General features: G+C 45.6%; 1 protein-coding gene across 4 annotated transcripts in view; it reads left to right on the forward strand.

Moving 5' to 3' along the window:
• The window catches only part of lpp (LIM domain containing preferred translocation partner in lipoma), a 565,002-nt gene that overhangs the window by 465,847 nt on the left and 71,900 nt on the right, over positions 1–27,255 (forward strand). For all 4 annotated transcript variants that reach the window (XM_059991268.1, XM_059991276.1, XM_059991259.1 and 1 more), the window contains exons 6-7: positions 7,736–7,913; positions 21,917–22,086. In XM_059991268.1, coding sequence (XP_059847251.1) covers positions 7,736–7,913; positions 21,917–22,086 — 348 coding nt within the window. The remainder of the gene's footprint in view (positions 1–7,735; positions 7,914–21,916; positions 22,087–27,255) is intronic.

A 27,255-nucleotide genomic window follows, 5' to 3' on the forward strand; every position in this document is an offset into this window, starting at 1 on the left:
CCACCCTTCTACTCCCACATCCAGGTCGTTAATAAAAATCATGAAAAGTAGAGGTCCCAGAACAGATTCTTGTGAGACGCCACTAGTCACAACCCTCCAATCTGAATGTACTCCCTCCACCACGACCCTCTGCCTTCTGCAGGCAAGCCAATTCTGAATACACCTGGCCAAACTTCCTTGGATCCCATGCCGCCTTACTTTCTGAATAAGCCTACTGAGTGGAGCCTTACTAAAATCCATGTTGATCACATCCACAGCACTACCCTCATCTATACGCCTGGTAACCTCCTCAGAGATCTCTATCAGGCTTGTTAGACATGATCTGCCCTTCAGAAAGCCACGCTGACTGTCCCTGATCAGACCATGATTCTCTAAATGCCCATAGATCCTGTCTCAAAGAATAATAATAGACTCCAACATTTTCCCAAACACTGAAGTTAGGCTGAAGGATGTGGACAGTGTAGAGAGAGTGCAGTGGAGATTTACAAGGATGTTTCCTAGATTGAGGAGAGTGCCTTATGAGAATAGGTTGAACTTGGGCTTTTCTCCTTGGAGCGATGGAGGATGAGAGGTGACCTGATAGAGATGTACAAGATGATAAGAGGCATTGATCGTGTGGATAGTCGGAGGCTTTTCCCCAGGGCTGAAATGGCTAACATGAGGGAGCATAGTTTTAAGGTGCTTGGAAATAGATACAAGGGGATGTCAGGTATAAGTTTTTCACACAGAGAGTGGTGAGTGTTTGGAATGCATTGCCAGTGATGGTGGTAGAGGCGGATACAATAGGGTCTTTTAAGAGACTCTTAGATAGGAACGAGGAGCTTAGGAAAATAGAGGTCCATGCAGTAGGGAAACTCTGGGCAACGTTTGAAGTAGGTTACATGCTTGGTAAAACATTGTCAGCCAAAGGCCCTGTTATGGGCTGTAGGTTTTCTATGTTTCTCTTATTTCCTTTCTTTTGCTTTCCTCCCTTCTTAAAGAGTGGAGTGACATTTGCAATCTTCAAGTGATTCTTGAGAGCTTTTGACCAATGCATCCATTCTCTCTTCAGCAACCTCTCCCTGGACTCTGGAATGTAGTCCATCTGGTCCAAGTGATTTATCCGCCTTAAGACCTTTGAGTTTTCCCTTAGTAATAGTAATGGCACTTACTCCAGCTCCCTGACACTCACAGACCTCTGACACAGCTCTAGTTTCTTCCACAGCGAAGACAGATGCAAAGTACCCATTAAGTTCATCTGCCATTTCTTTGTCCCCCACGACTACCTCACCAACATCATTTTCCAGTGGTCCAATATCAACTCACACCTTTCTTTTACTTTTTATATAACTGAAAAATACTTTTAGTATCCTGCTTTATATTATTGGCTAGTTTGCCCTCATATTTCCGCTTTTCCCTTCTTTTCACTTTATACCCCTCCATCCATGTGCATATCCAAACTAGTCTTAAATGTTGAAATCCAAGCCACATTCACCGCTTCCACTGGCAGCTCATTCTACACTCTCACCACCTTCGGAGTGAAGAAGTTTCCCCACAAGTTCCCCTTAAACAGTTTACCTTTCCCCCTTAACCCATGAGCTCTAGTTTTAATCTCACCCAGCATCAGTGGAAAAGCCTGTTTGCATTACCCTGTGACATCAGTACATTGCAACACATAATAATAAAAGAAACAATAAATATACAGTGCTTTCCCCACTATAGGAACCACCCTCTCCACATCCACTGTACAATACCTATAAAAAGTATTTACTCCTATCAAAAGTTTTCATGTTTTATTGAATCACAGTGGTTTTAATTTGACTTTTTTGACACTGATCAATAGAAATGACTCTTTTATGTCAAAGTGACAAATTTCTACAAATTGATCTAAATATATTACAATTATTAAACACAAAATAATTGATTGCATAATTACTCACTCCTTTCAAGTCAGTATTTCGTAGATGCACCTTTGGCAGCAATTACAGCCCTGAGTCTGTGTGGATAGGTCTCCATCAGCTTTGCACATCTGGACACTGCAATTTTTTCCCCATTCTTCTTTACAAAACTGCTCAAGCTCTGTCAGATTACATGGGAATTGTGAGTGAACAGCTCTTTTCAATTCCAGCCACGAATTCTCAATTGGATTGAGATCTGGACTCTGACTTGGCCACTCCAAGATACTAACTTTGTTGTTTTTAAGCCATTTCTGTGTAGCTTTAACTTTAGGCTTGGGGTCATTGTCTAGCTGGAAAACAAATCTTTTCCCAAGTCACAGTTCTCTTGCAGACTGCATTAGGTTTTCCTCCAGGATTTCCCTGTATTTTGCTGCATTTATTTTACCCTCTACCTTCACGAGCCTTCCAGGGCCTGCTGCAGTGAAGCATCCCCACAGCATGATGCAGCCAGCACCATGCTTCAGGGTAGGGATGGTGCAGTATTTGGCTTACACCAAACATAGCATTTAGTCTGATGGCCAAATATCAATTCTTTCAGCTGACTTCAAAGTCTCCCACATGCCTTCTGGCAAACTCTAGCTGAGGTTTCATGTGAGTTTTTTTCAACAGTGGTTTTCTCTTTGCCACTCTCCCATAAAGCTGTGACTGGTGAAGCACCCGGGCAACAACTGTTGTATGTGCAGTCTCTCCCATCTCAGACACTGAAGCTTATAACTCCTCCAGAGTTGTCATAGGTCTCTTGGTGGCCTCCCTCACCAGTTCTGTTCTTGTACAGTCACTCAGTTTTTGAGGACAGTCTGGTCTAGGCAGATTTACAGCTGTACCATATTCTTTCCATTTCTCAATGATTGACTTAACTGTTCTCCAAGCGATATTCAGTAACTTGGAAATTTCCTTGTATCCATTTCATGACTTGTGCTTTTCAATAACCTTTTTGCGGAGTTGCTTGGAGTGTTCTTTTGACTTCATGGTGTAGTTTTGCCAGGATACTGACTCACCAGCAGTTGGACCTTCCAGATACAGGTGTAATTTTACTACAATCAATTGAAACACCTTGACTGCACGCAGGTGATCTCCACTTAACTAACTATGTGACTTCCAAAACCAATTGGCTGCAGCAGTGATGATCTGGTAAAGGGGTGAATCCTTATGCAATCAATTATTTTGTGTTTTATATTTCTTTAATTAATTTTGATCACTTTGTAAAGATCTGTTTTCACCTCAACATAAAAGAGACTTTTTCTGTTGATCAGTGTCAAAAAGAAGCCAAATTAAATCCACTGTGATTCAATGTTGTAAAACAATAAAACATGAAAACTTAAAGGGTTGGTGAATACTTTTTATAGGCACTGTGTATACAGTATGATTAAGTAAGTGGTGAAAAAGAGAACAAAGAAGAAAAAAATAGTGAGCTAGTGCTTATGGGTTCATTGTCATTCAGAAAGCTGATGGCAGAGGCGAAGAAGCTATTCCTGAAATGTTGGATGTGTGCTGCTTACTTCTTACTGCTACCTCCTCCTTGATGGTAGCAGTAAGAAAAGTGCATGTCCTGGGTGCTGGAGGTCCTTAATAATGGATGCTGCCTTTCTGAGACACTGCTTCCTGAAGAAGTCAAGGGTACTTTGTAGGCTAGTACCCAAGATGACACTGGCTAAATTTACAACCCTCAGCAGTTTCTTTCAGTCCTGTGCAGTATATCCCACCCCCCATCCCAGACTGTGATGCAGCCTGTCAGAATGCTCTTCACGGTACATCTATTGAAGTTCTTGAGTGTACTTGTTGACATGCCAAATCTCTTCCAACTCCTAATAAAGTTTAGCCGCTGTCTTGCCTTCTTTATAACTACATCAATATGTTGGGACCAGGTTAGATCCTCAGAGATCTTGACACCCAGGAACCTGAAACTGCTCACTCTCTCCACTTCTGATCCCTCTCTGAGGATTGGTATGTGTTCCTTCATCTTACCCTTCCTGAAGTCCACAATCAGCTCTTTTGTGGACATGTGGTCGATATTTAGGGATATCTTGCAGAATGTTAGGGATAAATTTGTCCCGGTGAGGAAGATAAAGAATGGTAGGGTGAAGGAACCATGGGTGACCAGTGAGGTGGAAAATCTAGTCAGGTGGAAGAAGACAGCATACATGAGGTTTTGAAGGCAAGGAACATATGGGTCTATTGAGGAATATAGGGTAGCAAGAAAGGAGCTTAAGAAGGGGCTGAGAAGAGCAAGAAGGGGGCATGAGAAGGCCTTGGTGAATAGGGTAAAGGAAAACCCCAAGGCATTCTTCAATTATGTGAAGAACAAAAGGTTGACAGTAGTGAAGGTAGGACCGATTAGAGATAAAAGTGGGAAGTTGTGCCTGGAGGCTGTGGAAGTGAGCGAGGTCCTCAATGAATACTTCTCTTCAGTATTCACCAATGAGAGGGAACTTGATGACGGTGAGGACAATATGAGTGAGGTTGATGTTCTGGAGCATGTTGATATTAAGGAAGAAGAGGTGTTGGAGTTGTTAAAATACATTAGGATGAATAAATCCCTGGGGCCTGACAGAATATTCCCCAGGCTGCTTCATGAAGCGAGGGAAGAGATTGCTGAGTCTCTGGCTAGGATCTTTATGTCCTCGTTGTCCACAGGAATGGTACTGGAGGATTGGAGGGAGGAGAATGTTGTCCCCTTGTTCAAAAAAGGTAGTAGGGATAGTCCGGGTAATTATAGACCAGTAAGCCTTACGTCTGTGGTGGGAAAGTTGTTGGAAAAGATTCTTAGAGATAGGATCTATGGGCATTTAGAGAATCATGGTCTAATCAGGGACAGTCAGCATGGTTTTGTGAAGGGCAGATCATGTCTAACAAGCCTAATAGAGTTCCTTGAGGAGGTGACCAGGCATATAGATGAGAGTAGTGCAGTGGATGTGATCTACATGGATTTTAGGAAGGCATTTGACAAGGTTCCACATGGTAGGCTTATTCAGAAAGTCAGAAGGCATGGGATCCAGGGAAGTTTGGCCAGGTGTATTCAGAATTGGCTTGCCTGCAGAAGGCAGAGAGTTGTGGTGGAGGGAGTACATTCAGATTGGAGGGTTGTGACTAGTGGTGTCCCACAAGGATTTGTTCTGGGACATCTACTTTTTGTGATTTTTATTAACGACCTGGATGTGGGGGTAGAAGGGTGGGTTGGCAAGTTTGCAGACAACACAAAGGTTGGTGGTGTTGTAGATAGTGTAGAGGATTGTCAAAGATTGCAGAGAGATATTGATGGGTTGCAGAAGTGGGCTGAGAAGTGGCAGATGGAGTTCAACCCAGAGAAGTGTGAGGTGGTACACTTTGGAAGGACAAACTCCAAGGCAGAGTACAAAGTAAATGGCAGGATACTTGGTAGTGTGGAGGAGCAGAGAGATCTGGGGGTACATGTCCACAGATCCCTGAAAGTTGCCTCACAGGTAGATAGGGTAGTAAAGAAAGCTTATGGGGCATTAGCTTTCATAAGTCAAGGGATAGAGTTTAAGAGTCGCAATTTAATGATGCAGCTCTATAAAACTCTAGATAGGCCACACTTGGAGTACTGTGTCCAGTTCTGGTCACCTCACTGTAGGAAAGATATGGAAGCATTGGAAAGGGTACAGAGGAGATTTACCAGGATGTTGCCTGGTTTAGAGAGTACGCATTATGATCAGAGATTAAGGGAGCTAGGGCTTTACTCTTTGGAGAGAAGGAGGATAAGAGGAGACATGATAGAGGTATACAAGATATTAAGAGGAATAGACAGAGTGGACAGCCAGCGCCTCTTCCCCAGGGCACCACTGCTCAGTACAAGAGGACATGGCTTTAAGGTAAGGGGAGGGAAGTTCAAGAGGGATATTAGAGGAAGGTTTTTCAGTCAGAGAGTGGTTGGTGCGTGGAATGCACTGCCTGAGTCAATGGTGGAGGCAGACACACTAGTGAAGTTTAAGAGACTACTAGACAGGTATATGGAGGAATTTAAGGTGGGGGCTTATATGGGAGGCAGGGTTTGAGGGTCAGCACAACATTGTGGGCTGAAGGGCCTGCAATGTGCTGTACTATTCTATGTCCTATGTTTGTCTTACTGATGTTGAGTGCCAGGTTGTTGCTGCGGCACCACTCCCGTACACCCTCTCGTCACCACCTGAGATTCTCCCAACAATGGTTGCATCATCAGCAAATTTATAGATGGTAATTGAGCTATGCCTAGTCACACAGTCATGGGTATAGAGAGAGTAGAGCAGTGGGCTAAGCACTGCGGTGCACCAGTGTTGATTGTCAGTGAGGAAGAGATGTTATCACCAATCCGTACAGATTGTGGTCTTCCGGTTAGTAAGTCAAGGATCCAATTGCAGGTGGAGGTACAAAGGCCCAGGTTCTGCAACATCTCAATCAGGATTGAGTGAATGATGATGGTATTATCAACACATACAAACAAGCTGAAGGAACTCAGCAGGTTGGATAACATCCGAGGAAACGAACAGTCAACTTTTCGGTCTGAGACCCTTTGTCAGGACTGAAGAAGGAGGGGGCAGGGGCCCAATAAAGAAGCTAGGGGAGGGGGGAAGGAGAAGGCAGGTGGGTGCCAGGTGAAAAACCAATCAGAGGAAAGATCAAGGGCTGGGTGAGGGGAAGCAGGGAGGGGATAGGCAGGAAAAGTGAAGAAGGAATGTAAGGGGAAAGCACAATGGGTAGTAGTAGAAGGCAGAATTATGAGGGAGGTGATAGGCAGCTGGAAGAGGAGGCAGAGTGAAAGTGGGATGGGGGAAGGGGGTGGGAGGGAATGATGGTATTAAATGCTGAGTCATAGTCGATGAACAGCGTCCTGACGTAGGTGTTTGTGTTGTCCAGGTGGTCTAAAGCTGTGTGGAGAACCATTGAGATTGCGTCTGCTGTTGACCTATTGTGGCGATAGGCAAATTGCAATGGGTCCAGGTCCTTTTGAAGATGTCCTCGATACTGGGGAGTCTGGTGCCCATGATGGAACTGGCTGATGTAACTTTCTGCAGCTTTTTCCAATCATGTGCAGTGGCCCCTCCATACCAGACGGTGCTGCAGCCAGTTAGAATGTTATGCGTGGTACACCTGCTGAAGTTTGTGGGTGCGATGATGGGCAGCTGCTGGTTGGTGCTGAGTTCACTGGGAGGATCCCTCACATCTTTTTTGTAATACTTACCGGGAGCATTGCAGACCCATCCCACAACCTGTTGCCGTCAGAAAGGAGGTTTAGAAGCACCAAATCTAGGGAATGGCTGCTTCCTTCAGACCGTGAGACTAATAATTACCCTGCCAGCACCGAGGTCTCGTCACTAGGACAGCGAACTGTTTACTGCTTACCTGTGCTGCAGACTGCATTCATTTTGAAATATACTTTATTAACTTATTTATGGTAATATTTTGATTTACATGCTGTGTGTAATATATATTTTAGACCAAAAGACCAGAGGACGTTGGGGCTGAATTAGGCAATTGGGCCCGTCTGGTCCGCCATTCAAGTATAGCTGATCATTTTTTCCCTCTCCTTAGCCTTCTCCTGTTTACTGTTTATCTGTGCTGCATACTACATGCATTTTCAATTGTACTTTATTAACTGACTTATTGTAATATTTTATTTTATGTGCTGTGAGTGGTAGATATTATGTGGGTGCACCATAGTCTGGAGGAACGTTGTTTCATTTGGTTGTATATGCAGACAGCTGACAATAAACTTGACCACAGTCTGGAGAATGTTTCATTTCGTTGTATATATGTTCAGTCAGCTGACAATAAAATTGAAATTGAACTTCTCTTTCTTTCAGAATGTCTACCAACCTTTGGCTCCTATTTCAGCTCCAGCTCCAGCTCCGGTTCAAAATCCAGTTCCAGCTTCGGCTCCTGCACCGAATGTCCCTGTGGCCAGGCCAGAGGATGAGTTGGACCGTCTCACAAAGAAGATGTTGTATGATATGGACCATCCACCATCTGATGATTACTTTGGTAAAGAGAACTTGTCTAACCAAGATCTAAATAACAAGTTTGACTTTCTCCAGTATCTCGTACTTTTCTACAATCCATGTGCTTATCTAAGAGTACCTTAAACGTATCTGTTTCTAGCAGCACCCCGGCAGTGTGTTCCACTCTCTGTGTGAAGACCATAAGATATAAGAGCAGAAGTAGGCTGTTCAGCCCATCGAGTCTGCTCCGCCATTCTATCATCCCCACTCACCTGCCTTCTCGCCGTATCCTGGGAAACCAAGAATTTATCCATCTGTCTTAAATACACCCAATGACTTGGCATCCACAGCCTTTGTTGGCAACAAATTTCTCCACATTTCTGTTCTAAATGGATATCTTCCATCCTGAAACTGTGCCCTCTTGTCCTGGACTCCACTACCATGGGAAATAACTTTGCAATTGCTATTCTGCTCAGGCATTTTAACATTAGAAATGCTTCTATGAGATCCCCCCTCTTTCTCCTGAAACCCAGGGAATACAGCCCAAGAGCTGCCAGACGTTCCTCATATGATTACCCGTTCTCTGACAAACCCCCTATACTTCCCACACATAAGCCATTTACAACCTGGCTTTCCACTCTGTCTGCCCTCTTATCATCCTGTTCACCTCTCATCCTCCTTCACTCCAAGGAGAAACACCCAAGCTCACTCAACCTATTCTCAAGAGACATGTTCTCTAATCCAGGCAGTATCCAGCATGATTCTGACGTGGATAAAGCTCCAACAATGACATGGGTCCAACACATACAGGGGTCTAACACTGACACGGGTCCAACACTGACACAGGACCAACACTGACACAGAACCAACACTGACACGGGTCCAACACTGACACAGGACCAACACTGACACAGAACCAACACTGACACAGAACCAACACTGACACAGAACCAACACTGACACAGAACCAACACTGACACGGGTCCAACACTGACACCAGGACCAACACTGACACAGAACCAACACTGACACGGGTCCAACACTGACACAGAACCAACACTGACACGGGTCCAACACTGACACAGGACCAACACTGACACAGAACCAACACTGACACAGAACCAACACAGACACAGGACCAACACTGACACAGAACCAACACAGACACAGAACCAACACTGACACAGGACCAACACTGACACAGGACCAACACTGACACGGGTCCAACACTGACACAGGACCAACACTGACACAGAACCAACACTGACACGGGTCCAACACTGACACAGAACCAACACTGACACAGAACCAACACTGACACAGGACCAACACTGACACAGGACCAACACTGACACGGGTCCAACACTGACACAGAACCAACACTGACACAGAACCAACACTGACACGGGTCCAACACTGACACAGGACCAACACTGACACGGGTCCAACACTGACACAGGACCAACACTGACACGGGTCCAACACGGACACAGAACCAACACTGACACAGAACCAACACTGACACGGGTCCAACACTGACACAGAACCAACACGGACACAGAACCAACACTGACACAGAACCAACACTGACACAGAACCAACACTGACACAGAACCAACACTGACACAGAACCAACACTGACACAGGACCAACACTGACACAGAACCAACACTGACACGGGTCCAACACTGACACAGGACCAACACTGACACAGAACCAACACTGACACAGAACCAACACTGACACAGGACCAACACTGTCACAGAACCAACACTGACACAGAACCAACACTGACACAGAACCAACACTGACACAGAACCAACACAGACACAGGACCAACACTGACACAGGACCAACACTGACACAGGACCAACACTGACACAGAACCAACACTGACACAGAACCAACACTGACACAGGACCAACACTGACACAGGACCAACACTGACACGGGTCCAACAATGACACAGAACCAACACGGACACAGAACCAACACGGACACAGAACCAACACTGACACAGGACCAACACTGACACAGAACCAACACTGACACAGAACCAACACTGACACAGGACCAACACTGACACAGGACCAACACTGACACGGGTCCAACACAGACACGGGTCCAACACTGACACAGGTCCAACACTGACACGGGTCCAACACAGACGGGTCTAACACTGACACGGGTCCAACACAGACACGGGTCCAACACTGACACGGGTCCAACACTGACACAGAACCAACACAGACACAGAACCAACACTGACACAGAACCAACACTGACACGGGTCCAACACTGACACAGGACCAACACTGACACAGAACCAACACAGACACAGGACCAACACTGACACAGGACCAACACTGACACGGGTCCAACAATGACACAGAACCAACACGGACACAGAACCAACAATGACACAGAACCAACACTGACACAGGACCAACACTGACACAGAACCAACACTGACACAGAACCAACACTGACACAGGACCAACACTGACACAGGACCAACACTGACACAGAACCAACACTGACACAGAACCAACACTGACACAGGACCAACACTGACACAGAACCAACACTGACACGGGTCCAACACGGACACAGAACCAACACTGACACAGAACCAACACTGACACAGAACCAACACTGACACAGAACCAACACTGACACAGAACCAACACTGACACGGGTCCAACAATGACACAGATCCAACACTGACACAGGACCAACACTGACACAGAACCAACACTGACACGGGTCCAACACTGACACAGAACCAACACTGACACAGAACCAACACTGACACAGAACCAACACTGACACGGGTGCAACACTGACACAGAACCAACACTGACACAGAACCAACACTGACACGGGTCCAACACTGACACAGAACCAACACTGACACAGGACCAACACTGACACAGGACCAACACTGACACGGGTCCAACACAGACACGGGTCCAACACGGACACGGGTCCAACACTGACACAGAACCAACACTGACACAGAACCAACACTGACACGGGTCCAACACTGACACAGAACCAACACTGACACAGGACCAACACTGACACAGGACCAACACTGACACGGGTCCAACACAGACACGGGTCCAACACTGACACAGGTCCAACACTGACACAGAACCAACACTGACACGGGTCCAACACTGACACAGAACCAACACTGACACAGGACCAACACTGACACAGAACCAACACTGACACAGGACCAACACTGACACAGGACCAACACTGACACGGGTCCAACACAGACACGGGTCCAACACTGACACAGGTCCAACACTGACACGGGTCCAACACAGACGGGTCTAACACTGACACGGGTCCAACACAGACACGGGTCCAACACTGACACGGGTCCAACACTGACACAGAACCAACACAGACACGGGTCCAGCACAGACGGGTCTAACACTGACACGGGTCCAACACAGACACGGGTCCAGCACAGACACGGGTCCCACACAGACAGGGGTCTAACACTGACAGAACCAACACTGACACGTGTCCAACACAGACAGGTGTCTAACATTGACACAGGACCAACACTGACACGGGTCCAACACTGACACAGAACCAACACAGACACGGGTCCAGCACAGACATGGGTCTAACACTGACTGGGGTCTAACGTTGATATGCATCTAGGACTGACAGAGGTCTAAGGCAGCGGAAGGTGTACTGCTGACAAATCTGTCTGGGAATATATCCGGAAGGTGGGGATGTTGCTGAGTTGCAGCTTTTGCCTGCTCACAGAAGCTGTCCCATCTCTCTGATCCACAGAGTCCTGGAGTCTGGCTCTGTTCTCTCCCAGCCAGACGATGAATAGATCACAATAGTAAGATTCCACCTCAGATGAATAATCCCGTTCCTGTGTCCTGTCACTGAATGATGTTTGGCACGGCAGCCGCAGCTGGCTGTATCCTCCGAGAACTGCAACTTTGTCCTGTCGTGAAAGCTCAAGTTCAAGTTCAGTTTATTGTCGTTTGATCGTACACATGTATACCGCCAAATGAAGCAACGTTCCTCTGGACCAAAGTGTACATATAGCTCACAGACAACATATAATGTAATATTACCACAAATAAATTTACAATAATAAGATGCATTATGAAGCAAGATAAAAAGTAAACGGTATAATGCTACTGGTGCTTCATACGTGACGAGACTGGGTGGTGACAGGGAGTTCAGTATCTCAGTCTGGGGGAAGAAGCTGTTTCCCATATTAACAGTCCTTGTCCTAATGCTACAGTACCTCCCTGCCTGATTGTTGGACAGATGAGGGGGATCATTGTCGATGCTAATGGCCCTGTGTTTGCAGCCTTCCTGATAAATACCTCTACTGGGTGGGACAGAGACCCCAGTGATCCTCCCAGCATCCTCACAATCCTTCGTAGGGACTCACTGTCAGATGCCTTACAGTTCCTGTACCGGACGGTCAGGACACTCTCAGTGGTGCTCCTGTAAAGATTGGTTAGGGTGGAGTGGAACTTCATATTGCCTGCAGGTCACAGCTGGCTGCCTCTGCCGAGAGAGGAAGTGGCTGCCAGGCCAGGGCTGATGCACAGCTTGGATCCTTCCAGCCACTGCACTTTTCCAAGTGGGAAAGTTTTTCCAAGACACTTCCGTGGTCTGGCAGTGTTCCAGTGTTTCTAGGGAGAACGGTTCAGCTGTTTGCCAATTTGTGTTGCTGGAGACCAGCTATTATCGGCCTACCAGGGAAGCTGGAGTAAGCAATCAGATAAGCAGCAGAACTGGACCATTCAGCCCATCGAGTCTGCTCCATCATTCCAACATGGCAGATTTATTATCCCTCTAAACTCCATTCTCCTGCCTGCCCCCGTAAACTTTGATGCACTGACTAATCATGAACCTACCAACTTTAAATATGAACAACACCACACACAAAATGCTGGTAGAACACAGCAGGCCAGGCAGCATCTATAGGGAGAAGCACTGTCGACGTTTCGGGCCGAGACCCTTCGTCAGGACTAACCGAAAGGAAAGATAGTAAGAGATTTGAAAGTAGTGGGGGGAGGGGGAAATGCAAAATGATAGGAGAAGACCGGAGGGGGTGGGAAGAAGCTAAGAGCTGGAAAGATGATTGGCGAAAGTGATACAGAGCTGGAGAAGGGAAAGGATCATGGGACGGGAGGCCTCGGGAGAAAGAAAGTGGGAGGGGAGCACCAGAGGGAGATGGAGAACAGGCAAACAACTAAATATGTCAGGGATGGGGTAAGAAGGGGAGGAGGGGCATTAACGGAAGTTAGAGAAGTCAATGTTCATGCCATCAGGTTGGAGGCTACCCAGCCGGCATATAAGGTGTTCCTCCAACCTGAGTGTGGCTTCATTTTGACAACAGAGGAGACCATGGATAGACATATCAGAATGGGAATGGGACGTGGAATTAAAATGTGTGGCCACTGGGAGATCCTGCTTTTTCTGGCGGACCGAGCGTAGGTGTTCAGCAAAACGGTCTCCCAGTCTGCGTCAGGTCTCACTAATATATAAAAGGCCACACTGGGAGCACCGGACGCAGTATACCACACCAGCCGACTCACAGGTGAAGTGTCGCCTCACCTGGAAGGACTGTCTGGGGCCCTGAATGGTGGTGAGGGAGGAAGTGTAAGGGCAGGTGTAGCACTTGTTCTGCTTACAAGGATAAGTGACAGGAGGGAGATCAGTGGGAAGGGATGGGGGGTACGAGTGGACAAGGGAGTCGCGTAGGGAGCGATCCCTGTGGAAAGCAGAAAGTGGGGGAGGGAAAAATGTGTTTGGTAGTGGGATCCCGTTGGAGGAGGCGGAAGTTACTGAGAATTATACGTTGGACCTGGAGGCTGGTGGGGTGGTAAGTGAGGACAAAGGGAACCCTATCCCGAGTGGGGTGGCGGGTGTATGGGGTGAGGGCAGATGTGCGAGAAATGGGAGAGATGCGTTTGAGAGCAGAGTTGATGGTGGATGAAGGAAAGCCCCTTTGTTCAAAAAAGGAAGACATCTCCTTCGTCCTGGAATGAAAAGCCTCAGCCTGAGAGCAGATGCGACAGAGACGGAGGAATTGTGGGAAAGGGATAGCCTTTTTGCAAGAGACAGGGTGGGAAAAGGAATAGTCCAGGTAGCTGTGAGGGTCTGTAGGCTTATAGTAGATATCAGTAGATAGGCCGTCTCCAGAGATGGAGACAGAACGATCAAGAAAGGGGAGGGAGGTGTCGGAAATGGAGCAGGTAAATTTGAGGGCAGGGTTTAAATATAAACCATATAACAATCACAGCACGGAAACAGGCCATCTCGGCCCTCCTAGACCGTGCCGAACTCTTAATCTCTCCTAGGCCCACCTACCTGCACTCAGCCCATAACCCTCCACTCCTTTCCTGTCCATATACCTATCCAATTTTACCTTAAATGACACAACTGAACTGGCCTCTACTGCTTCTACAGGAAGCTCATTCCACACAGCTATCACTCTCTGAGTAAAGAAATACCCCTCGTGTTTCCCTTAAACTTTTGCCCCCTAACTCTCAAATCATGTCCTCTCGTTTGAATCTCCCCTACTGTCAATGGAAACAGCCTATTCACGTCAACTCTATCTATCCCTCTCAAAATTTTAAATACCTCGATCAAATCCCCCCTCAACCTTCTATGCTCCAATGAATAGAGACCTAACTTGTTCAACCTTTCTCTGTAACTTAAGTGCTGAAACCCAGGTAACATCCTAGTAAATCGTCTCTGCACTCTCTCTAACTTATTGATATCTTTCCTATAATTCAGTGACCAGAACTGTACACAATATTCCAAATTTGGCTTTACCAATGCATTGTACAATTTTAACATTACATCCCAACTTCTGTACTCAATGCTCTGATTTATAAAGGCCAGTGTTCCAAAAGCCGTCTTCACCACCCTATCTACATGAGACTCCACCTTCAGGGAACTATGCGCTGTTATTCCTAGATCTCTCTGTTCCTCTGCATTCCTCAATGCCCTACCATTTACCCTGTATGTTCTATTTGGATTATTCCTGCCAAAATGTAGAACCTCACACTTCTCAGCATTAAACTCCATCTGCCAACATTCAGCCCATTCTTCTAACTGGCATAAATCTCCCTGCAAGCTTTGAAAACCCACCTCATTATCCACAACACCTCCTACCTTAGTATCATCGGCGTACTTACGAATCCAATTTACCACCCCATCATCCAGATCATTTATGCATATTACAAACAACATTGGGCCCAAAACAGATCCCTGAGGCACCCCGCTAGTCACCGGCCTCCATCCCGATAAACAATTATCCACCACTACTCTCTGGCATCTCCCATCTAGCCACTGTTGAATCCATTTTATTACTCCAGCATTAATACCTAATGACTGAACCTTCTTAACTAACCTTCCATGTGGAACTTTGTCAAAGGCCTTGCTGAAGTCCATATAGACTACATCCACTGCCTTACCCTTGTCAACATTCCTCGTAACTTCTTCAAAAAATTCAATAAGGTTTGTCAAACATGACCTTCCACGCACAAATCCATGCTGGCTACTCCTAATCAGATCCTGTCTATCCAGATAATTATTAATACTATCTCTAAGAATACTTTCCATCAATTTACCCACCACTGATGTCAAACTGACAGGTCTATAATTGCTAGGCTTACTTCTAGAACCTTTCTTAAACAATGGAACCACATGAGCAATATGCCAATCCTCCGGCACAATCCCCGTTTCTAATGACATCTTAAAGATCTCCGTCAGAGCTCCTGCTATTTCTACAGAAACTTCCCTCAAGGTCCTGGGGAATATCCTGTCAGGACCCGGAGAGTTATCCACTTTTAAACTTATTAAAAGCACCAGTACTTCCACCTCTTTAATTGTCATAGGTTCCATAACTTCCTTACTTATTTACCACACCTTACACAATTCAATATCCTTCTCCTTAGTGAATACCGAAGAGAAGAAATCGTTCAAAATCTCTCCCATCTCCCTCGGCTCCACACATAGCTGACCACTCTGATTCTCTAAGGGGCCAATTTTATCCCTCACTATCCTCTTGCTTTTAATATAACTGTAGAAACCTTTCGGATTTACTTTCACCTTATTTGCCAAACCAACCTCGTATCTTCTTTTAGCTTTTCTAATCTCTTTCTTAAGATTCTTTTTACATTCTTTATATTCCTCGAGCAATTCCTTTACTCCATGCTGCCTATATCTATTGTAGACATCCCTCTTTTTCCGAACCAAATTTCTAATATCCCTTGAAAACCATGGTGCTTTCAAACCTTAAACCTTTCCTTTCAACCTAACAGGAACATAAAGATTCTGTACCCTCATAATTTCACCCTTAAATGACCTCCATTTCTCTATTACATCCTTCCCATAAAACAACTTGACCCAATCCACTCTCTCTAAATCCCTTCGCATCTCCTCAAAGTTAGCCTTTCTCCAATCAAAAATTTCAACTCTAGGTCCTGTCCTGTCCTTCTCCATAATTATATTGAAGCTAATGCTATTGTGATCACTGGACCCAAAGTGTTCCCCAACACGTACATCTGTCAGCTGACCTATCGCATTCCCTAACAGGAGATCCAACACTGCCCCATCTCTAGTCGGTACTTCTATGAATTGTTGCAAAAAACTATCCTGCACACATTTCACAAACTCTAATCCATCCAGCCCTTTTACAGAATGAGTTTCCCAGTCTATGTGTGGAAAATTAAAATCTCCCACAATCACAACCTTGTGTTTACTACAAATATCTGCTATCTCCTTACACATTTGCTCTTCCAACTCACGTGCCCCATTCGGTGGCCTATAATACACTCCTATCAGTGTTACTGCACCTTTCCCATTCCTCAATTCCACCCAAATAGCCTCCCTAGAGGAGCTCTCTAATCTATCCTTCCAAAGCACCGCCATAAGATTTTCTCGGACAAGCAATGCAACACCTCCTCCTCTGGCCCCTCCTACTCTATCACACCTGAAGCAACTAAATCCAGGAATATTTAGTTGCCAATCACACCCTTCCTGCAACCATGTTTCACTAATAGCTACAACATCATAATTCCAGGTATCAATCCACGCTTTAAGCTCATCCACCTTTCTTACAATGCTCCTAGCATTAAAATAGATACATTTAAGATACTCTCCACCTCCTCCTCTCTTTTCATCCCTAACAATGCATTCAAATTTATTATCCTTTTTTTTTCGCCCCTACATCTTCGGGCTGAGTGCATCCCTTCTCCATCACCTGCCTTTCCTCCCTCACACATTGTCTCTTTACTTGCTCTACTGGTGAACTAACCTCCTCTCCCATAGTTTCCTCAAATTGATGTATGTACAAGCATTAAAATACTGACCTCAGCACACATGGCCCCTCCCATTCTGCAGTGCTGTTCACGAGCAGCCGATCAGGAAGGACCTGAGAAAACTGGCCCTTCCTCTTTCAAATACAGCACCAGGGTGTACTACATCGCCTCAACACCAGACCTTCATAAGACATGGAGAATTAGGCCATTCAGCCCAGCAAGTCTGCCCTGTCATTCCATCACGGTTGATTTATAATTCCTCTCAACCCTATCTCCCTGTAACCTTTGATGCCCTGACCAATGAAGCACCTATCAATCTCGGCTTTAAATACACCCAGTGTCTTGGCCTCCACAACCGTCTGCAGCAGTGAATTCCGCAGACTCACCGTCCTCTGGCTAAAGAAATTCCTCCTCATCTCTGTTTGAAATGGACAGCCCTCAGTTCTGAGGCTCTGCCTTGTGATCCTCGTCTCTCCCACTATAGGAAGCACAGAAAACCCACAGCACAATACAGGCCCTTCAGCCCACAAAGTTGTGCCGAACATGTCCGTACCTTAGCAATTACTAAGCTTACCCATAGCCCTCTATTTTTCTAAGCATCATGTATCAATCCAAAAGTCTCTTAAAAGACCCTATCGTATTCGCCTCCACCACCGTTGCCGGCAGCTCATTCCACGCACTCACCACTCTCTGTGTAAAAAACTTACCCCGACATCTCCTCTGTACCTACTCCCCAGCACCTTAAACCTGTGTCCTCTTGTGGCAACCATTTCAGCCCTGGGAAAAAGCCTCTGACTATCCACACGATCAATGCCTCTCATCATCTTATACTCCTCTATCAGGTCACCTCTCACCCTCCGTCACTCCAAGGAGAAAAGGCCGAGTTCACTCAACCTATTCTCATAAGGCATGCTCCCAAATCCAGCAACATCCTTGTAAATCTCCTCTGCACCCTTTCTACAGTTTCCCCATGCTTCCTGTGGTGAGGCAACCAGAACTGAGCACAAAACTCCAACCAGGGTCCTATATCGTTGCAACATTACCTCTCTGCTCCTAAATTCAACTCCACAATTGATGAAGGCCAATACACAGTATGCTTTCTTAACCACAGAGTCAATCTCAGCAGCTGCTTTGAGCGTCTTATGGACTCAGACCCCAAGATCCCTCTGATCCTCCGCACTGCCAAGAGCCTTGCCATTAATACTATATTCTGCTATCATATTTGACCTACCAAAATGAACCACTTCACACTTATCTGGGTTAAACTCCATCTGCCTTCTGAAGTCCATATAGACTACATCCACTGCCTTACCCTCGTCAACATTCCTCGTAACTTCTTCAAAAAATTCAATAAGGTTTGTCAAACATGACCTTCCACGCACAAATCCATGCTGGTTACTCCTAATCAGATCCTGTCTATCCAGATAATTATAAATACTATCTCTAAGAATACTTTACATTAATTTACCAACCACTGATGTCAAACTGACAGGTCTATAATTGCTAGGCTTACTTCTAGAACCCTTTTTAAACAATGGAACCACATGAGCAATACGCCAATCCTCCGGCACAATCCCCGTTTCTAATGACATCTGAAAGATCTCCGTCAGAGCTCCTGCTATCTCTACACAAACTTCCCTCAAGGTCCTGGGGAATATCCTGTCAGGACCTGGAGATTTTAAATATGACTTTGTCTCCACAGCTGGCAACGGCAATGAATTCTACAGATTCAAAACCTTCTGGCTAAAGGAATTCCTCCTCATTTCTGTTCTAAATGGACGTCCCTCTATTCTGAGGCTGAGCCCTCTGCTCTTGGACTCCCCCACTATAGAAAATGTCCTCTCCACATCCACTCTATCTAGGCCTTTCAACATTGGATGGGTTTCAATGAGTTCAGAGCTGCTCTTCTGCACCCCACAGTCGTAATGCTTGTTTATTTGAGTTACTGTCACCTTCCTATCATTCTTGAACCATTCTCCTCTGACCTCTCTCATTAACAATGCATTTTTGCCTACACAACTGACACTCACTGGATTTTTCTTGCTTTTCACACCATTCTCTGTAAACTCTAGAGATTGTTGTACTTGAAAATCCTAGGAAATCAGTTTCTGACATATTCAAACCACCCTATCTGACACAAGCAATTATTCCACGGTCAAAGTCACTTGAATCACATTTCTTCCCATTCTGATGTTTGGTCTGAACAACAACTGAATCTCTTGATCATGCCTGTGTGCTTTTCTGCATTGAGTTGCTGCCACATGATTGGCTGATTATATACTTGCATTGAGCAGGTGTAAGTGATACAATGGTCACTGAGTGTGAGTGCTTTACACAGAGTGGAGAGTGCATGGAGCGCCTTGCCGGGGGCGGTGGGAGGGTCATTGAAGGGACTCTTAGATAGGCACGTGGATGATAGAAAAGTGGAGGGTTACGTAGGAGGGAAGGGTCAGATTCATCAAAGAGTGCTTGGAACGTAGAGCAGTGTTGCATAGGAACATGCCCTGAGGCCCACAATGTTGTGCCAAACTATTTAAATTTTTAATCAAAAGGCCAATCTCTTCTGCCCTCACCAAGTCTATATACATTTCCCTCACATTTACGTGACTATCTAAATATCTTTTAATAGTCCCTAATGTATATAAACATATCGAAATTAAGAAAGAGGATGTGCTGGAGCTTTTGAAAAGCATTAAGTTAGATAAGTCACCAGGACCGGATGAGTTATAAGCAAGGATACTGTGGAAAGCAAAGGGGGAGATTGCTGAGCCTCTGGTGAAGTTATTTGCATCATCAATGGGGACAGGAGAGGTTCCAGAGGATTGGAGGGTTGCAAATTATGAGGGAACAGATCGAGTTGACGTGGATAGGCTTTTTCCATTGAGAGTAGTGGAGATTCAAACAAGAGGACATGAGTTGAGAGTTAGGGGGCAAAAGTTTAAGGGTAACACGAGGGGGAATTTCTTTACTCAGAGAGTGGTAGCTGTGTGGAACGAGCTTCCAGTAGAAGTGGTAGAGGCAAGTTCGGTATTGTCATTTGAAGTAAAATTGGATAGACATATGGACGGGAAAGGAATGGAGGGTTATGGGCTGAGTGCAGGTCAGTGGGACTAGGTGAGAGTAAGCATTTGGCACGGACCAGAAGGGCCGAGATGGCCACGTCAACTCGATCTATCCCCTTCGTTATTTTAAATACCTCTATCGTCCCCCCTCAACCTTCTACGCTCCAAAGAATAAAGACCTAACTTGTTCAACCTTTCCCTGTAACTTAGGTGCTGAAACCCAGGTAACATTCTAGTAAATCTTCTCTGTACTCTCTCTATTTTGTTGACATCTTTCCTATAATTCGGTGACCAGAACTGTACACAATGCTCCAAATTCGGCCTTACCAATGCCTTGTACAATTTTAACATTACATCCCAACTCCTATACTCAATGCTCTGATTTATAAAGGCCAGTATACCAAAAGTTTTCTTCACCACCCTATCCACATGAGATTCCACCTTCAGGGAACTATGCACCATTATTCCTAGATCACTCTGTTCTACTGCATTCTTCAATGCCCTACCATTTAGTCTGGAGATAGTCTGGAGGGCTGTCAGAGGTTACAGCAGGACATCGATAGGATGCAGAACTCAGCTGAGAAGCGGCAGATGGACCTCAATTCAGATAAGTATGAAGTGATTCATTTCGGTAGGTCAAATTTGAAGACAGAATATAATATAAATGGTAAGACTCTTGGCAGTGTGGAAGATCGGAGAGATCTTGGGGTCCGAGTCCATAGGACACTCAAAGCTGCTGCACAGGTTGACAGAGTCGTTAAGAAGGCATATGGTGTGTTGACCTTCATCAACCAGGGGATTGAGTTCAAGAGCTATGAGGTACTTGTTCAGACCCCTCTTCGAGTACTGTGCTCAGTTCTGGTCACCTCACTACAGGAAGGATGTGGAAACTATACAGAGGGTGCAGAGAAGATTTACAAGGATGTTGTCTGGGTTGGAGAGCATGCCTTATCAGATCAGGTGATGAACCCATGGACACTACCTCACTATTTTTCCCTCTTTTTTGCACAGCTTATAGTACATAACTTTAATTTTTAACATATTTTCTCATTGTAATTATAGTTATTTTATTATGGGTTGCAATGTACTGCTGCTGCAGAACAACAAATTTCACAACAAATACTAGCGATAGAGTCAAAAATCTCAGCACAGAAACCAGCTTTTAGCTTGCCTAGTCCCTGCCAACCCTTTAAAACACCTACTCCCATCATTCTGATTTTGAATTGAATTGAATGGTACAGGCTCATTGGGCCAGAAGGTGTCTGAGCCAGAATCAGAACCAGCTTCATTTCCACTGACATACACTGTAAAATGTGTTGCTTAGTGGCAGCAGTTCAGAACCATACATAAAAAAATCACTAGAGGTTTCAACAAGAAATTTAAATATATAAATAAATAAACAGAAAAGAGGACAAAATGAGATACACTGTTGGTGGGTTATATGGAGCTGTAGCTACCAACACAAATGCCATGGAAGCATTGTGTCCCGGAGTTCAGATTTCAGTTCCAGGGCCTTTTGTAAGGACTTTGTACATTAGCCACGTGACATGAGTTTTCCCAAGATGAGATAAATAACTAAAATGAGAAGGAGAACAGTTCCTGCTGATTGTCTCGTGCCAGGCTGCCGTATTTATGGTGAACTGTCTTTGCAGGCCAGTGTGTGCGCTGTGGGGAGAGTGTCATTGGGGATGGAGCCGGGTGTACCGCCATGGACCAAGTCTTCCATGTGGATTGCTTCAGCTGCGTGACCTGTGGCCACAAGCTGCGAGGACAGGCTTTCTATGCGGTGGAGAAGAAGTCTTACTGTGAGCCCTGCTACATTGTGAGTGCGAGACAACTGTTCATGCTGTACGCGTGTGACGGAAGGAGACAAATCAGGCAGCTAAGCCACTGTCTGTACTGCCGCACTCTCTGCGGTGGCATCGTCAGGTTCAAGTTTATGGTCACCTGCCTGTACACATATACAGCCAAATGAAACAGCGATCCTCGATATCACAGTCAGGTTTATTGTCGCCTGTCTGTACACATATACAGCCAAATGAAACAGCGTTCCTCGATAGCACAGTCAGGTGTATTGTCGCCTGTCTGCACACATATACAGCCAAACGAAACAGCCTTCCTCGATACCACAGTCAGGTTTATTGTCACCTGCCTGTACACATATACAGCCAAACGAAACAGCGTTCCTCGACACCACAGTCAGGTTTATTGTCACCTGCCTGTACACATATACAGCCAAATGAAACAGTATTCCTCGATACCACAGTCAGGTTTATTGTCGCCTGCCTGCACACATATACAGCCAAATGAAACAGTGTTCCTCGATACCACAGTCAGGTTTATTGTCTCCTGTCTGTACACATATACAGCCAAAAGAAACAGCGTTCCTCGACACCACAGTCAGGTTTATTGTCGCCTGCCTACACACATATACAGCCAAACGAAACAGCGTTCCTCGATACCACAGTCAGATTTATTGTCGCCTGCCTACACACATATACAGCCAAACGAAACAGCGTTCCTCGATACCACAGTCAGGTTTATTGTCACCTGACTGTACACACATATACAGCCAAATGAAACAGCGTTCCTCGATACCCCAGTCAGGTTTATTGTCACCTGACTGTACACACATATACAGCCAAACGAAACAGTGTTCCTCTATACCACAGTCAGGTTTATTGTCACCTGCCTGTACACATATACAGCCAAACGAAACAGCGTTCCTCGATACCACAGTCAGGTTTATTGTCACCTGCCTGTACACATATACAGCCAAATGAAACAGCGTTCCTCGATAGCACAGTCAGGTGTATTGTCGCCTGACTGCACACATATACAGCCAAATGAAACAGCGTTCCTCGATACCACAGTCAGGTTTATTGTCACCTGCCTGTACACATATACAGCCAAACGAAACAGCGTTCCTCGATACCACAGTCAGGTTTATTGTCACCTGCCTGTACACATATACAGCCAAATGAAACAGTATTCCTCGATACCACAGTCAGGTTTATTGTCGCCTGCCTGCACACATATACAGCCAAATGAAACAGTGTTCCTCGATACCACAGTCAGGTTTATTGTCTCCTGTCTGCACACATATACAGCCAAACGAAACAGCGTTCCTCGATACCACAGTCAGGTTTATTGTCGCCTACCTGCACACATATACAGCCAAACGAAACAGCGTTCCTTGATACCACAGTCAGGTTTATTGTCGCCTGCCTGTACACATATACAGCCAAACGAAAAAGCGTTCCTCGACACCACAGTCAGGTTTATTGTCACCTGCCTGTACACATATACAGCCAAATGAAACAGTATTCCTCGATACCACAGTCAGGTTTATTGTCGCCTGCCTGCACACATATACAGCCAAATGAAACAGTGTTCCTCGATACCACAGTCAGGTTTATTGTCTCCTGTCTGCACACATATACAGCCAAACGAAACAGCGTTCCTCGATACCACAGTCAGGTTTATTGTCGCCTACCTGCACACATATACAGCCAAACGAAACAGCGTTCCTTGATACCACAGTCAGGTTTATTGTCGCCTGCCTACACACATATACAGCCAAACGAAACAGCGTTCCTCGATACCACAGTCAGATTTATTGTCGCCTGCCTACACACATATACAGCCAAACGAAACAGCGTTCCTCGATACCACAGTCAGGTTTATTGTCACCTGACTGTACACACATATACAGCCAAATGAAACAGCGTTCCTCGATACCCCAGTCAGGTTTATTGTCACCTGACTGTACACACATATACAGCCAAACGAAACAGTGTTCCTCTATACCACAGTCAGGTTTATTGTCACCTGCCTGTACACACATATACAGCCAAACGAAACAGCGTTCCTCGATACCACAGTCAGGTTTATTGTCACCTGACTGTACACACAGATACAGCCAAACGAAACAGCGTTCCTCGATACCACAGTCAGGTTTATTGTCACCTGCCTGCACACATATACAGCCAAACGAAACAGTGTTCCTCGATACCACAGTCAGGTTTATTGTCTCCTGTCTGCACACATATACAGCCAAACGAAACAGCGTTCCTCGATACCACAGTCAGGTTTATTGTCGCCTGCCTGTGCACACATATACAGCCAAACGAAACAGCGTTCCTCGATACCACAGTCAGATTTATTGTCGCCTGCCTGTATACACATAAACAGCCAAACGAAACAGCGTTCCTCAATATCACAGTCAGGTTTATTGTCACCTGCCTGTACACATATACAGCCAAACGAAACAGCGTTCCTCGATACGACAGTCAGGTTTATTGTAGCTTGCCTGCACACATAGACAGCCAAACGAAACAGCGTTTCTCGATACCACAGTCAGGTTCTTTGTCGCCTGCCTATACACATATACAGCCAAACGAAACAGCGTTCCTCAATGCCACAGTCAGGTTTATTGTCTCCTGTCTGCACACATATACAGCCAAACGAAACAGCGTTCCTCGATACCACAGTCAGATTTATTGTCGCCTGCCTACACACATATACAGCCAAACGAAACAGCGTTCCTCGATACCACAGTCAGGTTTATAGTCACCTGCCTGTACACACATATACAACCAAACGAAACAGCGTTCCTCGATACCCCAGTCAGGTTTATTGTCACCTGCCTGCACACATATACAGCCAAACGAAACAGCGTTCCTCGATACCACAGTCAGGTTTATTGTCGCCTGCTGGTACACACATAGAAAGGCAAACGAAACAGCGTTCCTCGATACCACAGTCAGGTTTATTGTCGCCTGCCTGTGCACACATATACAGCCAAACGAAACAGCGTTCCTCGATACCACAGTCTGATTTATTGTCACCTGCCTGTATACACATAAACAGCCAAATGAAACAGCGTTCCTCGATAACACAGTCAGGTTTATTGTCACCTGCCTGCACACATATACAGCCAAACGAAACAGCGTTCCTCTATACCACAGTCAGGTTTATTGTCGCCTGTCTGTACACATATGCAGCCAAACGAAACAGCGTTCCTCGATACCACAGTCAGATTTATTGTCGCCTGCCTACACACATATACAGCCAAACGAAACAGCGTTCCTCGATACCACAGTCAGGTTTATAGTCACCTGCCTGTACACACATATACAACCAAACGAAACAGCGTTCCTCGATACCACAGTCTGATTTATTGTCACCTGCCTGTATACACATAAACAGCCAAATGAAACAGCGTTCCTCGATAACACAGTCAGGTTTATTGTCACCTGCCTGCACACATATACAGCCAAACGAAACAGCGTTCCTCTATACCACAGTCAGGTTTATTGTCGCCTGTCTGTACACATATGCAGCCAAACGAAACAGCGTTCCTCGATACCACAGTCAGATTTATTGTCGCCTGCCTACACACATATACAGCCAAACGAAACAGCGTTCCTCGATACCACAGTCAGGTTTATAGTCACCTGCCTGTACACACATATACAACCAAACGAAACAGCGTTCCTCGATACCCCAGTCAGGTTTATTGTCACCTGACTGTACACACATATACAGCCAAACGAAACAGCCTTCCTCGATACCACAGTCAGGTTTATTGTCACCTGCCTGTACACACATATAAAGCCAAACGAAACAGTGTTCCTCTACACCAAAGTCAGGTTTATTGTCACCTGCCTGCTCACACATATACAGCCAAACGAAACAGCGTTCCTCGATACCACAGTCAGGTTTATTGTCACCTGCCTGTACACATATACAGCCAAACGAAACAGCGTTCCTCGATACCACAGTCAGGTTTATTGTCACCTGCCTGCACCACATATACAGCCAAACGAAACAGCGTTCCTCGATACCACAGTCAGGTTTATTGTCGCCTGCCGGTACACACATAGAAAGGCAAACGAAACAGCGTTCCTCGATACCACAGTCAGGTTTATTGTCGCCTCCCTGTGCACACATATACAGCCAGACGAAACAGCGTTCCTCGATACCACAGTCTGATTTATTGTCACCTGCCTGTATACACATAAACAGCCAAATGAAACAGCGTTCCTCGATAACACAGTCAGGTTTATTGTCACCTGCCTGCACACATATACAGCCAAACGAAACAGCGTTCCTCTATACCACAGTCAGGTTTATTGTCGCCTGTCTGTACACATATGCAGCCAAACGAAACAGCGTTCCTCGATACCACAGTCTGATTTATTGTCACCTGCCTGTATACACATAAACAGCCAAATGAAACAGCGTTCCTCGATAACACAGTCAGGTTTATTGTCACCTGCCTGTACACATATACAGCCAAATGAAACAGCGTTCCTCGAAAACACAGTCAGGTTTATTGTCTCCTGTCTGCACACATATACAGCCAAACGAAACAGCCTTCCTCAATACCACAGTCAGGTTTATTGTCGTCTGCCTGTACACACATATACAGCCAAACGAAACAGCGTTCCTCGATACCACAGTCAGTTTTATTGTCGCCTGTCTGCACTCATATACAGCCAAACGAAACAGCGTTCCTCGATACCACAGTCAGTTTTATTGTCGCCTGTCTGCACACATATACAGCCAAGCGAAACAGCGTTCCTCGATACCACAGTCAGGTTTATTGTCGCCTGCCTGTACACATATACAGCCAAACGAAACAGCATTCCTTGATCTCACAGTCAGGTTTATTGTCGCCTGCCTGTACACATATACAGTCAATGGAAACAGTGTTCCTCTATACCACAGTCAGGTTTATTGTCGCCTCCCTGCACACATATACAGCCAAACGAAACACCCTTCCTCGATACCACAGTCAGGTTTATTGTCGCCTGCCTGTACACACATATACACCCAAATGAAACAGCGTTCCTCGATACCGCAGCCAGGTTTATTGTCACTTGCCTGTACACACATATACAGCCAAACGAAACAGCGTTCCTCGATACCACAGTCAGGTTTATTGTCACCTGCCTGTACACACATACACAGCCAAACGAAACAG

Source organism: Hypanus sabinus, chromosome 2 (assembly GCF_030144855.1).
Source record: "Hypanus sabinus isolate sHypSab1 chromosome 2, sHypSab1.hap1, whole genome shotgun sequence".
NCBI classification, from domain to species: domain Eukaryota; kingdom Metazoa; phylum Chordata; class Chondrichthyes; order Myliobatiformes; family Dasyatidae; genus Hypanus; species Hypanus sabinus.